The sequence below is a fragment of the Trematomus bernacchii genome, unplaced genomic scaffold, assembly GCF_902827165.1.
Source record: "Trematomus bernacchii unplaced genomic scaffold, fTreBer1.1, whole genome shotgun sequence".
Classification (NCBI taxonomy): Eukaryota; Metazoa; Chordata; class Actinopteri; order Perciformes; family Nototheniidae; genus Trematomus; species Trematomus bernacchii.
The window spans coordinates 509,086-523,213 of record NW_022987638.1 but is presented as its reverse complement, the minus strand read 5'-3'; the positions used below and the strand labels follow the sequence as shown (position 1 = coordinate 523,213).

At 41.8% G+C, this 14,128-nt stretch overlaps 1 protein-coding gene across 1 annotated transcript; it reads left to right on the top strand.

The window, feature by feature from the left end:
- Positions 1–6,039: 6,039 nt before the first annotated feature.
- tdgf1 (teratocarcinoma-derived growth factor 1) lies at positions 6,040–13,196 on the top strand. Its single transcript, XM_034133157.1, has 6 exons — positions 6,040–6,314; positions 6,394–6,449; positions 7,427–7,630; positions 8,859–8,973; positions 9,060–9,169; positions 12,240–13,196. The coding sequence occupies exons 1-6, from the start codon at positions 6,292–6,294 to the stop codon at positions 12,344–12,346; spliced, it is 615 nt and encodes a 204-aa protein (XP_033989048.1). The 5' UTR covers positions 6,040–6,291; the 3' UTR covers positions 12,347–13,196.
- Positions 13,197–14,128: the final 932 nt, after the last annotated feature.

The following is a 14,128-nucleotide window of genomic DNA, read 5'->3' as shown; positions in this document are numbered from 1 at the left end:
CACTCAGCTCAGGATCCACCAGCATGCTGTACACACTCCAGAACATTTACTGACTGGTTCATTGAATGGTTGATTGCATTTTAGAAAATAAGTGAAGGTTATAATAAAGGAAGAAGACTGAGAGAAAATAGATTTCATTTACGCAGATGAGAGTAGAACAGATTGAAAAAAGTGAAAATAAATCCAAAGATAATTGATAAAAAAGTCCATACCTTTCCCAATTAAATCAAACATGGCTGGGCAATGCCAAACCATGATAACAGTGCAATTTCTGCCCATGAGCTAAAAATCACAATCTGGTCATGATCCGGCCCTTATTAAATGTGCGATGAAAATAAACAGACAGATGATAAAAGCATGTGAGTGTGCCATGGCCTCTGCTCTGAATGTGTTTAACAAACTGTTACTAATGCAGTTTCAAGGGTTTTGTTAAAAAATAAAGTCCCTAATTGGATAAACCGTAATGGTACAATAATGCACATTGATAAGAAAAACACCTACACCTGTAAGAGAGTCTCCAAGAAATGTGTCAACTATTGAACCGTGAAACATTGTGTCGGATCTCGCAAGAAAGTGATAAAGGTTTAGATATGAGTATTAAATGTGTTTGTTTTGTTATTGCTTCAAATGGCAATAAGCAATCTCACCTCAACAAAATAGCTTTGTCTCTAGTTTCTTTATATTATATATAATATAATGTATAGTATTAAAATCCAGGAAACATTCTGAAACATATTTATACCATTAAAGATTCCATACAAACAAAGCATTATTAAAATGGAGGGAGTAAAGGGATTGGGAGCTACATTTTCTGTCCCATTATATAATACTGTATATTGTTTAAAGTTGTGCTTTAGGCCCCGGCCCCACGAGGACGCATACGGTAGTTTCCGTTACAGTTTTGTGTCATATAGACCAGTGGTTCTCAACTGGTTAGGCCTCGGGACCCACTTTTTACTTGGTCAATACATCGTGACCCAACATTTTGAAGCACTCAAATCTATTCAACAAAAAATCGTGCTGTAATATATACGCTTTTCAGAATACAATATTAATAAAAGTGAAGTACAGTGCATATATCCCTTCACAGAACTAAAGTGTGCTTTTAAAAAAGGTTTAATGAGATGATGGAATCAAAGCTGAACTATATAAAAAGGCACACATGCTGAAAACCCAACCCCAGCAGGGGGGTCTGGGGGGATTCTCCCCCAGGAGATTTTTAGAAATACTAACATAAACTACGCATTCTGGTACACTCTGAGAAGAAAATAAATAAATCTATTACTACCCGACATATTAATAATATTTTATGCCATTGTTTGTTTTTCACTTAGTTCTGACAGCTTGCTGAGAGAAGAGTAAAGAGGAGATAGTCTGTGTGACTTACTTTAAATTGTGGGTAAGGGTAGATAGCTCCCATTGTTCTGTGACCTGTCAATCATCAAACCGGGGGTCATATTTCATTATGTGTTCATTTTTATCTGAAGTTGTACTCATGGATGTATAAAGAATAGTTCTACCGCAGTTATTCTCCGTGGGGACTTCCGGCAACAATCTTGATTCTGATTGGCCAGAAGACTCAACTTTTTTTTCTTCACTCACACATCCGCGACCCACTTGAAACGGGTCCGCGACCCACTTTTGGGTTGCGACCCACCAGTTGAGAACCACTGATATAGACTGTTCGGCCACACTAGGACGACAGAATATGGCAGTAAACGACTACGGTAACGATAACGAGTCCCGAGGTGGATAGAACGGCATACGCAACGCTCTGGGGGGTCCAACGGCTCCGTTATTACGCCCTATACGATCATTTTCTGATAATGATGACGCAATAGCCCCGCCTCTCCCCACCTCTCCTGCTCACCTCCGCGTCATTGCTGATGTGTTTCGCCAACAACAACAACAATGGCGGATCGCATCGTTGCTATCGTGCTCCAGACGCTACTGACCATGCTACAGTTCTTTGTGCAACATCTACAGCAGCTCCTCCATCAGCAACAACAGGACATGGACACATATGTACTGCAGCTTTTCCAGCGGTTGGAGCTAAACGGAGCTGTCTCGTGTGAACAGACACTTTCCGGTGTCTATTGCGTGTGGACGGAAGCCTTTTTTGCGATTGCGTTTGCGTATGCGGTTTACCGTATGCGTCCTCCTGGGGCCGGGGCCTTCGACCCCATTTACACGGGAACGAAACGGGTTGTATCCGCATAGTTTCTCTTGCGTATAGCCCTTTTATTTACACGAGGCCGTAACAAAACGATAGAAACGGACCCCGCAAACGATAACGGGTCCCAAGGTGGATAGATCTGCAAACGGAACGCTCTGGGGGGTCAAACGGCTCCGTGTAATCGCCTCTATACGATCATTTCCCAATAGATGAAGCCATAGCCCCGCCTCTCCCCACCTCTGCTGCTCACTGCTGTAGCATGGTCAGTAGCTACTGTCAGTAGCTACTGCTAGTGCTACTGTTACTGACCATGCTACAGATGTTAGTGCAAAATCTACAGCTCCTCTACCACAACCATCAGCAACAAGTGGACATGGAGAATTACATGAACTACTACATGTTGCTAAATCCACCGCGGGGCATAAACAGAAGGGCAACCATGGCAACCATGCTCCGGGGTCTTCTTCGCTGCTTTTGGTGTATTTTGTGGCGGCAGCAGCGCCACTTACAGGCCTGGCATATGTACTACAGCGTTTCCAGCGGGTCGAGCGGTCTCGTGTGAACAGACACGTTAAATGAATCGAAAGCGTGTGAAGACTTTTTTTTTTTTTAAACGCATACGGTGCGTAAACGCAAACATTCCCGTGTAAAGGCAGCCTTAGGCCCAGGCTCCACGCATACGGCAAAACGCATAGGATTAACGCAAACGCCAAAAAGCTTCCGTCCACACGCAATATACACCGGATTGTGTCTTGCTACACGAGACAGCTCCGTTTACATCCAACCGCTGGAAAAGCTGCAGTACATATGCCGAGCCTGTACGTGGCGCTGTAACTTCCTCCACAAAAGCAGCAACTTCCTCCACAAAAGCAGCGAAGAAGAATGGTTGTCATGGTTGCCCTTCTGTTTATTCTCCGCGGTGGGGGCCGAGGGAACCGGGCAGAGTTTTTCGCCGGTCAACGTGTGTTAAAGTTTCAATCTTCCGGACAAAATTATAAAAGTGCCGGTCAAAGGTCTTCTTTGTTATTTATTAAGCTTTAAAATAAATTAATAACGACTCTATATAATAATTTAATAATAAAATACACGGAGGCTGTCTCTTTTTCCTCTCTTCTCACAGCATCAGTGTCTGTCTCATGCAGCAGCTGATCCAGTAATGAGTGACCCGACAGTAAAAATAAACATATTTATAACTAGTTTAGGTAGTTTGAGAGGTAATTAAAATAGCTAAGGGTGATGATCTGACTTGAAGTGTGTGTTTTGCTCCCGCTGCATCACAGCGGGAGGAGCTGCGTGTCTCCGTCCTGTCAGATTAGACTTCACTCGCGTTTATGTCCATATCGAGATAAAGATAAATAATCTGAATTCAGTGTGCAGTGTACTTATGCGGGGGTGAGCAGCAGAGGTGGGGAGAGGCAGGGTTATTGCGTCGTCATTATCAGAAACGGATGACCGTATAGGCTGCCACACGGCCCCGTTGGACCCCCCAGAGTGCTCCGTTCCCAGATCTATCCACCTTTGGACCCGTTGGGTCCGTTTCTACCGTTCCATTACGGCGTCGTGTAGCTTAAAGGGCTATACGCAAGAGAAATATGCGGGTACAATCCGTTTTCGTTCCCGTGGAGCCTAGGCCTTAGACTAGAGGATGGCCTGTATGTAAACTGGAAACACAGAGAGGCAGAACATGAGGGTGGTTGGCAGGAGACAGACTCCCTTCATTAACATGTGAACAGGACTGGATGGGCGAGGGAGGGTACCATACATGTGTATATGAAGGGGGGGGGGGGCAGTGACAGAGACACAGAGAGGGGGTGCAAGGTGAGAGAGGGGGGGAGGACTGACCAACCGCAACATCTGAAGAAGAGTCCATGTTTCTCATGAAGAAGAAGTGGGGGCAGGAGCAACAGAGCTTCCTATTTTACATTTGCTGGTGGTCACAAACATTCATCATTTCCTTCTTACTTTGTATTCATAGGTTGGAAAAAACCTCCCAAAAGATGAAAAATGTCCCTTCACTTTGGGTATTTGTACTGTACAGTTTAGAAATGCTAACACTGAATTGGACTGAGTTCTGCAAACAGAACACCGCTGCTGGAGGAAACTCAAACACAGTCCTGTTATACTCAATACTAATGTAAAGCGTAGGTTTACATGTTGCTTTATATTGGGGAAATGATCTTTCTGCTGGAGCAAAATAAACCATTACCTGAATTAAAAAATGTTGCTAGTATAATTAGCTTGTGTAGATAGCTCGGAGAACAATACATTTGGAATTGAATTAGTTTTCCTTTTGTTGAAGGCAATCCGAAAGGATACTCTCAGGATAAACATTGAGATGCACCATTTCACAAGTGGTGGCTCAAAACAGTACAAGACACAATAATGTGTAAGAAAACCATTACAATACAAACTACCAGAGACACATTTAAACAGGCTAAATACCAAAACAGAAGACCAAAAGGGTTACAACCACAGACCAGAGTCCAAATATAAAAGACCAATGTGTAAATAAAGGAGCTGTGAGACATTACTGAACAAGTGGTGTACATTTACTCAAGTAGATTTACTCAAGTATACTGTTCTTAAGTACAATGTTGAGGTACTTGTATACTTTATTTCAATGTCATGCTTTGTACTTCTACCCCACTACAATTCAGAGGTAAATATTGTACTTTTACTCCACTCAACTCTTAAATCAGACTTTAGTTCCACGTGGAGTAAATTCACAAGCTACCCTGCAGTATACAAAGTCATTCAAACTAGCTGCACCTTTACCAGCTTTGAGAACACTTTCATGATCAATCATTATAAAACATATCATATATATTATTCTGAAATGTACCAATCTGCACAATCACTACTTTTACTTTTGATACTTTAACTATATTTTGATGCTAATACTTTTCTAATTTTACTTGAGTAACATTTTGAATGCAGTACTTTTACTATAACAGAGTATTCCTACACCTTTCTCATTTCTCGAATTCCCCTCCTCGCCTCCTATCCTCGTGTCTTAGTCCCGCCCACAGGAGATGCGAGCGGAGGAGCCGAGGAGGGGAGCCGAGGAGAGAGGAGGGGAAGCAGCAGGCGTTTAGAGAAATGAGAACTCCTCTCCTCTGAGCGGTCATTTTAAAGAGACGTCCGTTAATGATGACAGGAGGCACAGCAGCCCTCTGTCTGATGGACAAACAAGTATGAGAGCAATCTCATAATAACGTAACACTATCAGAGAAAGGATATCTCTCTCTCTGGTCGCTACAATGAGCACAACAGTTTTATTTACAAGTATTAAAAGTAAGCAGAGGACACCAAACCAACTGTCCACCGCATCTACGCACACACATACACACACTGTACCACACGCGCACACACACACACACACACACACACACACACACTGTACCACACACACACACACACACACACACACACACACACTGTACCACACACTGTACCACACACACACACACACACCTACACACTGTACAACACACACACACACAGCTCCTAAAGCATATCATATCAGGATACAGCAGTTGTGTATTTTATTTTTTATGTGAAGCACTAAATGGTTTTAGAAAAATATCGACTCTTTGTTTGTAGATATCTACTAAATTAAAGCATACAAATAAAGAGAGTAATGTCGGCCTGTTATACTGAGTGGTATATATTTTACACACTGCTCTGCTTTCTGCACGGACCTCACAGCTGTTCTCTCTGTAAACATCGCGTCGCGATGAAAGCAGTTAATAAAATAATATCCAGGGGATGCATGCAGAGCTGTCATTGGCTGAGATCGCTGTTGTTGATTCCACCTGAGCACCAGACAGACGGAAACAGAGAGCGGGAGGGGGCGGGGCTTCCGGGCTCCTATGAGAGTGAGCAGAGAGAGCAGAGGTCCCTGTCTGCATTCGAGCCTCATCTCAGCTGTTCCTCTCATGACTCCGAGTGCTTCATGGAAACTCAACCTTCGGATCGAGGAATCAGCAAACTACTTTTTTTTGTTTTGCAAATGTCTGTAATCTTTGTCTGAGGATTTACTGAGTTCTTCAGCCGGCTGGGCTAGTGTGCGGAGACTTGTCGTCTTGTGGATTTGTTTGTCTCTCTGCAGGGACATGGGATGGACTCAGCTGCTCAGGTAAGGCTGTACACCACGTGACTGACTGTCTGTTCTCGCGGTCTCAGTGTCTCATAATGATGATGTTATGGTGTTTCAGGGTGCTGCTGTGTGCTGCGACCTGTCTGCTCTGTGCTGCTGCTCCACCTGCTGCAGGTATGTTCATTCATCACACACACGCTAACACACACACACACACTCCTCATCACACACTCCGAAATTGCTGCTAATTTATTTTGAGAAACAATCCGAGTTTTTTAAAATTAATTTTAAAAGACAGTCCATGCATATCAACATTTAAGAGATTTAAGTCTGTTGTTACGGAAACTCTTGTCGCAGTGCCTCTGAATCAGAGGTGGAAGAACAATTGAAGAATTTAGATGCCTTACTTGAGTAAAAGTACCAATACATTACTGTCAAAATACTCTATTACAAGTTAAAGTCCTGCATTCAAGATGTATTAATCTATGTTAAAGTACAACATCTAAGAGTGTAAAAGTAATCGTACGTATATCATTATATTTATTCATGTTACATTTGTAGATAATATTGTTGCATTATGTAGCATTTTACTGTTGTAGACAAAAAAAAGTGCTGATTGACTTTTTGTAGAATATTTAAATAATTGGACTCTTGTGACGTAAAGAGTTTAGAGATCGATTTGTTAAAAGAAGCTAAATGTAATAAATAAATGCAGTGGAGAAAAAATTATATTATTTCCCTAAATGTAGTGAAGTAGAAGTGTATGCATATTATGGAAATACTCAAGTAAAGTACACGTACCTCAGAATAGTAAATGTACTTCCCACCTCTGCTCTTAATTGAAAAAAGCTTTCTCTTGCTATTCCACCTTTGACATAAACTAATTCAGATTTTTTTATGGATTGCAAAATTCAAGCAAATGCTTTAAAATTGTTTTAATTTACACACCAAGTAGTTATGCAATTTATATGAACAGAAAAACAACCAGGTCTCATAAAAACAGTCAGATATACAGTATGGATTATCTGTTCTTATTGGGGCAAGACCGAAATAAATACTGAAATACTGATGTTCACGAGTCCCCCTCCCCTTTTCCACTACAATCAGTGTTTTTGATGAAGATGTGACCTTGTTGTGTTTTATCATTTCAGACTGCGAGGGAGACGAGTGTATCAGAGGCCAGATCCCCCCTTCATCTCCCTTGTCTGCATCACCATCTTCTTCTGTGGTGGTCAAATCCCAGCAGCCCCCCCAGGAGTTCCTGGGTCAGTTTACCCAGGTGAGCTCCCCAAACAGTGGGGACCGTAAACACCGCGACGCCAGCGCCGTGCTGCCCTTCATCGGCCTCACAGGAAGTAAGTCACACTCAGCAACCCTAACCACAAACACATCCCCTCCACTTCAGATCGTAAAATAAGAAACAAATAGTCAGGCTGTTTGAAGACGTGGGGAATGTGGCGGTGGAGCTCATGATGTGAGAGGGCTTTATAAGTACTGTAACCTCTCACATCTTTAAATTCAACATAACATTAATATGTTACACAGATGCATGGCGATTGGCTAAAATAGAACTGCAGCATACTGTATATACTAAATGTATATAAAAAAATATTATAATATTATTTTAATGCAGCTAATTAAATAGGAAACAACATTTACAAATTCTTCTTGTAAAATTGAAGTCGGTCCCTGAGAAAAAGTCTCTATAGGACAGACTGACCGGGGGGGGGGGGTTTGGTGAGTTTTAGTGTGTTCCTGTTATTTTCAGACGTTGGTTCTGACTCTCTGTGTTTGTCTGCTGATGAGAAGCAGAGGACAGGAATGTGCTGCCAGATGGAGACTGGTTTGTCTCACAGATACTGAGAGGCTAAAGCTGAGGTGTGAGGGCCCTGCAGCGGCCCCCGGCCACTCTGAGGGGTCTCTAGAAAGTAGCACACTGAGAGTGGAAACCATTTAAAACCCATAGAAATAATGAAATATGAAAAAGCTTTTTTTTTTACCGGAGAATATAATTACGTGTTTAGAAAGTAAGTAATTTAACAATACAATTAAACACATTGTTATAGAAGCTGATGTGAGGTACAGTGGCCTCTCTTTTACTTACAACCTTAAACGAAAACAATATGTCTAAAGAACTGAACAAAGAGGAAGAATATCCTCTTTTATTTGTATTAATACAATAATTTGTATTGTCTACCTAAATGTACGTTACGTTTAGTGTAATTCTTTATTTAAGTGCTATCATGTCAAAGAATGTCTTTGGTAGGTCATTTGTTCTAATTCAGCAGTGATGTCATGTAAGTTAGTTTTTGTCATTGCTTTCTTTTTTTTTGTTTTTGTGTGTGCTTGTAAATGTGGAAAACATTTATAAAGACAATGCGGGGGGAAAGCATAGATGACACCACTTTTAGATGGTATCCTAGTAGAATAATGTAGAATGTGGAAGCTTCCATTTGAGTTGGATTTAAAATGTTTTGTGCAGCAAGTGGGACACGGCAGCAGGGTTACAGTAGTGGGGGTGTGGGGCAGTGTGCTGCGTTTCCTCTAAAGTTGTGTTTCCTCTAATGTTGTGTTTCGTCTCAGGCGCTGAGCAGAGCCGCAGCTGCTGTAAAAACGGAGGGACCTGCATCCTGGGCAGCTTCTGCGCCTGCCCCCCCTTCTTCACCGGGAGGAGCTGTGAGTACGACCAGCGCATCAGGTAAACACCACACTCTCACCCATCACACCCTCTCTCCCTCACACCCCTCACAGAGATGTTGTTCTAAATGTTCTGTGTGCCTGCAGGAGCTGCGGGGCCATCCCTCACGGGGAGTGGGTTCAGAAGGGCTGCTCGTACTGTCGCTGTGGTTACGGCGCTCTGCACTGCTTCCCCCACGTCTTCCACAAAGACTGCGGTAAGTTACACCCCCCACACCATGAGTTTTTAGGATGTCCCACAGCAAAGACAAAAACTTGGGGCAGAATCAGAAACCGGTTTATTGCCAAGTAGGTAAACACACATGGGGAATTTCCCTTGGTGTATATGGTGCAACATAAATAGTTAAAAGAGATCAATTGTAAGAAATATTTAAAAATTGTTTTTATAATGTTAAAGGAGAGGTGTCATGGCCATTTCCACTGATCATAATTCCATTGTTGAGGTGTACTAAAATAGATTTATATTGTGCATTTTTCCAAACTCACGTTGGTTTCTCATACAGCATCTCTGTATACTACTTGTATTCACTGAATTTCACTCTCTGCCTTTAACGGCTCGTTGTAGCTCCAATAGCTCCAGCCCCCACCCTCCCTGTGAGCACAGTGTGCTCTGATTGGTCGGGACGGTGTGAATCGCGCTGAGCTCCGTGGAGGTGTTGTTTCCTTGTTTAGCGATACACAGCCAAACACAGCCAAACTCATCCTGAGCACACACAAAGTCACAGCCGAAGTAAAAACAATAAGTGTGGCTTGATATTGAGTAAGAAAAAGGTTGCTAAACGCTGTGAGAATGGGTCTGCAGAGAGAATATCACCGCGATCCCAACTGTCTGTTATCAGCCTGCAGCCAGGGAGGAGAGAAATCAGCTGAGCTGCTCCCTGCACACAGATGTGTGTGTGTGAGGAAGTCCGTGGATCGGTCAATTTGGACCAATCAGCGGGGGCTTAAAGTAACGGCTCTTCGGGATTGGTCCATTTCGTTCCGGGTACCGCTTGACATCATGCCGTACCCGGAACGAAATGGAAGACTCAAATCGGCAGTGAGTATCTCCAACGAGGCGTTTTGGGGAGGTATTTTCTGTGTTAGAGTTTTACTCGCTACAGGGTGTACTTTGAGGGTTGTGACTCTGCACACCGTTTACATGCATAAAAACCTTCATAACACACAAGGGGACGGGTAATAACCGGAAAAGCATGACCCCTCTCCTTTAACATATAAAGAAATATTTTCATGACATAAAGATATACCCAAAAACTACATACAGTATAATAAGACAAACTACCCTTAAAAATAAAATAGAATAAAATGAAATATATACAGTATTGGTATGAAAAAGAGAAAGCCATGCAGGTATTATAAGAGGCATTTTTGTGAACAATGTGCAACATTTGGAGGGTTGTGTGGGACTCAGTATTAAAATGAAGAAGATACAGTTCATATAGTGGGCATTAATGTGATGCACAGTGCTCACAGGAGCACGTGTCCCCAGGCAGAGACTCTCCTCCTGGGACAGCTGGGAGTTCCCCTGCTCTGCAGTGTTTCAGGTGAACGGCCTGATGGGTGTGGACCACACCCCGCAGTCAGGCTGCTCTAGAACTGTCGTTCACACATTTTATCCAAAACAGAAAATGCCCCAGGTGTTCAGAGAAAACTCCCACTAAGTGTGAACGCATCTTAACAGCCCTGACTACTCATTTACATGTCAAAGCTTTATTATGCAGAACTCTCAGCATGTTGGCACACAAACATCCCATAAAGTAGAGGAACTAAGGCTGCCTTTACACGGGAACGTTTGCGTTTATGCACAGTATGCGTTTTCAAAAAAGTATTCCGTTCACATGCATTCGTTTAATTTAACGTGTCTGTTCACACGAGAACGCTGGAAACGCTGTAGTACATATGCCGGGACTGTAAGTGGCGCTGTACTTCCACACGAGACCGCTCGAAAGCGCTGGACACGCTGTAGTACATATGCCGGGACTGTAAGTGGCGCTGTAACTTCCTCCACAAAATACACCAAAAGCAGAAGAAGACCCCGGAGCATGGTTGCCATGGCTACCCTTCTGTTTATGCCCCGCGTGGATTTAGCAACATGTAGTAGTTAATGTAATTCTCCATGTCCACTTGTTGCTGATGGTTGTGGTAGAGGAGCTGTAGATGTTGCACTAACATCTGTAGCATGGTCAGTAGCAGTAGTACTAGCAGTAGCACTAGCAGTAGCTACTGCTAGTGCTACTGGCCATGCTACAGCAGTGAGCAGGAGAGGCGGGGCTATCGTTATTTTTTCAGGAAATGATCGTATAGAGGCGATTACACGGAGCCGTTGGACCCCCCCAGAGCGTTTCGTTTGCAAATCTATCCACCTTGGGACCCGTTATCGTTTGTGGGGTCCGTTTCTATCGTTTTGTTACGGCCTCGTGTAAATAATAGGGCTATACGCAAGAGAAACTATGCGGATACAAGCCGTTTCGTTCTCGTGTAAAGGGGGTCTAAGCCCCTAAAAGATGATGGTACCCCTACCCAAGGAAGAACACCACGTTTTTTTCATCTCTTCAGTAGTGTGGTTAATTAAATGGATTGGTGGTAACAAATAATTGTCTGCTTAATGATTCTCTTTGGTTGATGTTTGGAACCTTAATATAACCGAAAACGGAAATGTAGTCTCCTGTAAAGTCAACATGTATCTCTGGAAATAATGATCAGTGTGACCTTCTGCATATTTATTAATCATACGCTTATTAACATTTTGCAATGTGTTGTAATAAATCACATGTCATATTTGTATATAGGAAAATACAACAAATATCATATGATCAATCGGTAAGGATCCAGACTCTTTCTACGAGTGTGAGTTTTAGTATGGGTCACTTACTAATTACAAAGAGTTCACATGTATTTAGTAAGACTCTCATATTCATCTGTGTATCTCTATATTTTTCTTGTTTTAACTTTTTGCTCTATATTTTTCTTGTTTAACTAGTACATGCCTCACATGTCATACAGTGTTTCTCATGGTGTGCCTTCCAGTCAAATGTATCTCAGGAACTAAAGAATGCCAAATTAACCTGACCATAAATAATAAACAAAAGAAATGCAAAATTGCAGCAAAATGAACAGATGCAGTATAGATAATTAACAACACTAAACACATAATGTTTATCTGATAAATACAGAGTGAAGCAGACTCACACCAGAGTAAAGAAGTGATCAAATCAGAAAGTTAAAATGGTGATAATAATTTGAGTTTGTTTTTCTTTCTTCTCCCAGATGACTCTCAGGAGGTGCAGTGGTATCGCTCTTCGTCCTGCAGGGGCCTTGCGCCCCCCCTCTCTCTGCTGCTCCCCCCCCTCCTACTCCTCTCATGGACTCTTTAGTGGAAGCTGAATCACTGAAATGGACTATGCAGTATTTCTCAAACTGCCTCCCGCTTCAGAACTAAATATCAGTTTACAAACCCAGGGTTTTATAAGCTCAAAAAAGATTTATTGTACTTTGTCAAAACGCTGCTGTGGTGGAGTAGAACACATTTTGAAGGCTGGGAAGTTGTTTCTTCAGTGACATCCTTCGACAAAGTGAAACGGATCTTCTGGATTTGAGGATGTGCAGTTGTGTTGGGGGTCCGGACATACAGGAAGCCCCCACCCCTCTGAACAACGAGCCTTTGGTGACTGCAGGTTGTAGGGAACCACTGAACCAACGTGAACACTTTACACACCTCAACATTCACAGATGAGTTTCTTAAAACAATAACAACCTTGTATATGAACTCATTCCACATGCAGCTGCTCTTGTCTCAAATGTCTTAACGGGTGTACATTTTTCTTAAAATTGATAAATCTACTGCAGATTCATATCTTTTCAGAATTTAAAAATAAATTCAATGATTAAAACAGGTATTCACACTAAGTCTCTAAAAGCCTCTAAGGTAACTTAGCATTTGGCAGTGTGTCTGAAGAACAGTGTTTATAGGAGGCCAGCTGTACATAAGATTTTTATGAAAAGTATGTTTTTTGTAATTCTAAGCTCTGTAGTTTTATGTATAAAGACAACGTTTGTTTTTTAACTTTGTTTCTTCTGTCTGTGTGCCAAACTGTGAGCTGGAGACGTATTGATATTTGCATAAAACATGTGAAGTAATCTGTTAGTTGCAACCGTTTTGTCTTGTGAGAAAGTCTGTCTCTAGAAAATCTCATATCAACATGATTAAAACAAATGTTTTGAGTACCATGGGAGTAAACTTGTACCTAAACATTACTCTTTTATAAAAGTAAGTAAATATGAAACTGAAAAATGTCAAACACAACTTCTCTTTCCTTAAATGTATGTCCCTGTTATCTGCAGTTATTTCAGTAGAATGGCCTGTGTCTTATCTCCGTTTATTGATGAGGCTTGTGACTATCAGCTGCTCTTATCTCAGACTAACATTGCTCTGCAGTCTGTCAGCAGTCTGACTACAAGCAATCATTAGAACCCTTAAAGGTTAATACTAACTTATCACATCTTTCTCCCATATTTTAGTCCTCAGATAAATCTGAGGTGTAATGTGATGATTTAAAGGAAGGAAAGAAGGGAAAACAAAGATCTTTTATTTCTTCTGCTTTTTGAGTTTTCTCTTGTTATTTAAATAAACCCATGAGAAGTTAAGTGGGGAGGGTCTTTTACTGCCAACATCTCACATGTATCTGAAACATGGCAACACTGGCACTGGTTTGTAAGTGGTCTAAATCCAAATGGTCTAGAATCTGTGGTTTAATCTTGATCTGTTGTTCTTAATAAGTGCAGATCTATATGCTTTAACAAAGCTTAATAGTGAAAGTTATGTGTCTGGGTGTTACAGCTTGGCTGCGTTCAATCCTTCACCACCAACAAGAAACTGCTGTTACTCGCCTCTACGTGGTCAAAACCTTTCAAAACTTCAAATGTTTGATGAGAAGACATCTATAGGCCAATTTTCAATCATAGTCATACTGCCAAAGGACATTATTGTTGCTAGACTTTGCTTACAGCTCTCAGCAGGTTAATCAGATCACCTTCATATTTAGTCTGTTTAATGTCAAGACCTTCACCTTACCAGACGCTGAGGATTGTGTGGTTTCCCGGAACGCCGTATATCGCCTTACAACAGGAAGTACTTGTTTTAGGGTTAGGATCAGTTA

Bases quoted from the DNA above. Each gene is read 5' to 3' on its own strand.
- tdgf1 (XM_034133157.1), top strand. From the start codon at position 6,292: ATGGGATGGACTCAGCTGCTCAG. The intron at 6,315-6,393 runs GTAAGGCTGTAC...ATGGTGTTTCAG, and splicing joins GGATGGACTCAGCTGCTCAG to GGTGCTGCTGTGTGCTGCGA. The intron at 8,974-9,059 runs GTAAACACCACA...GTGTGCCTGCAG, and splicing joins GAGTACGACCAGCGCATCAG to GAGCTGCGGGGCCATCCCTC.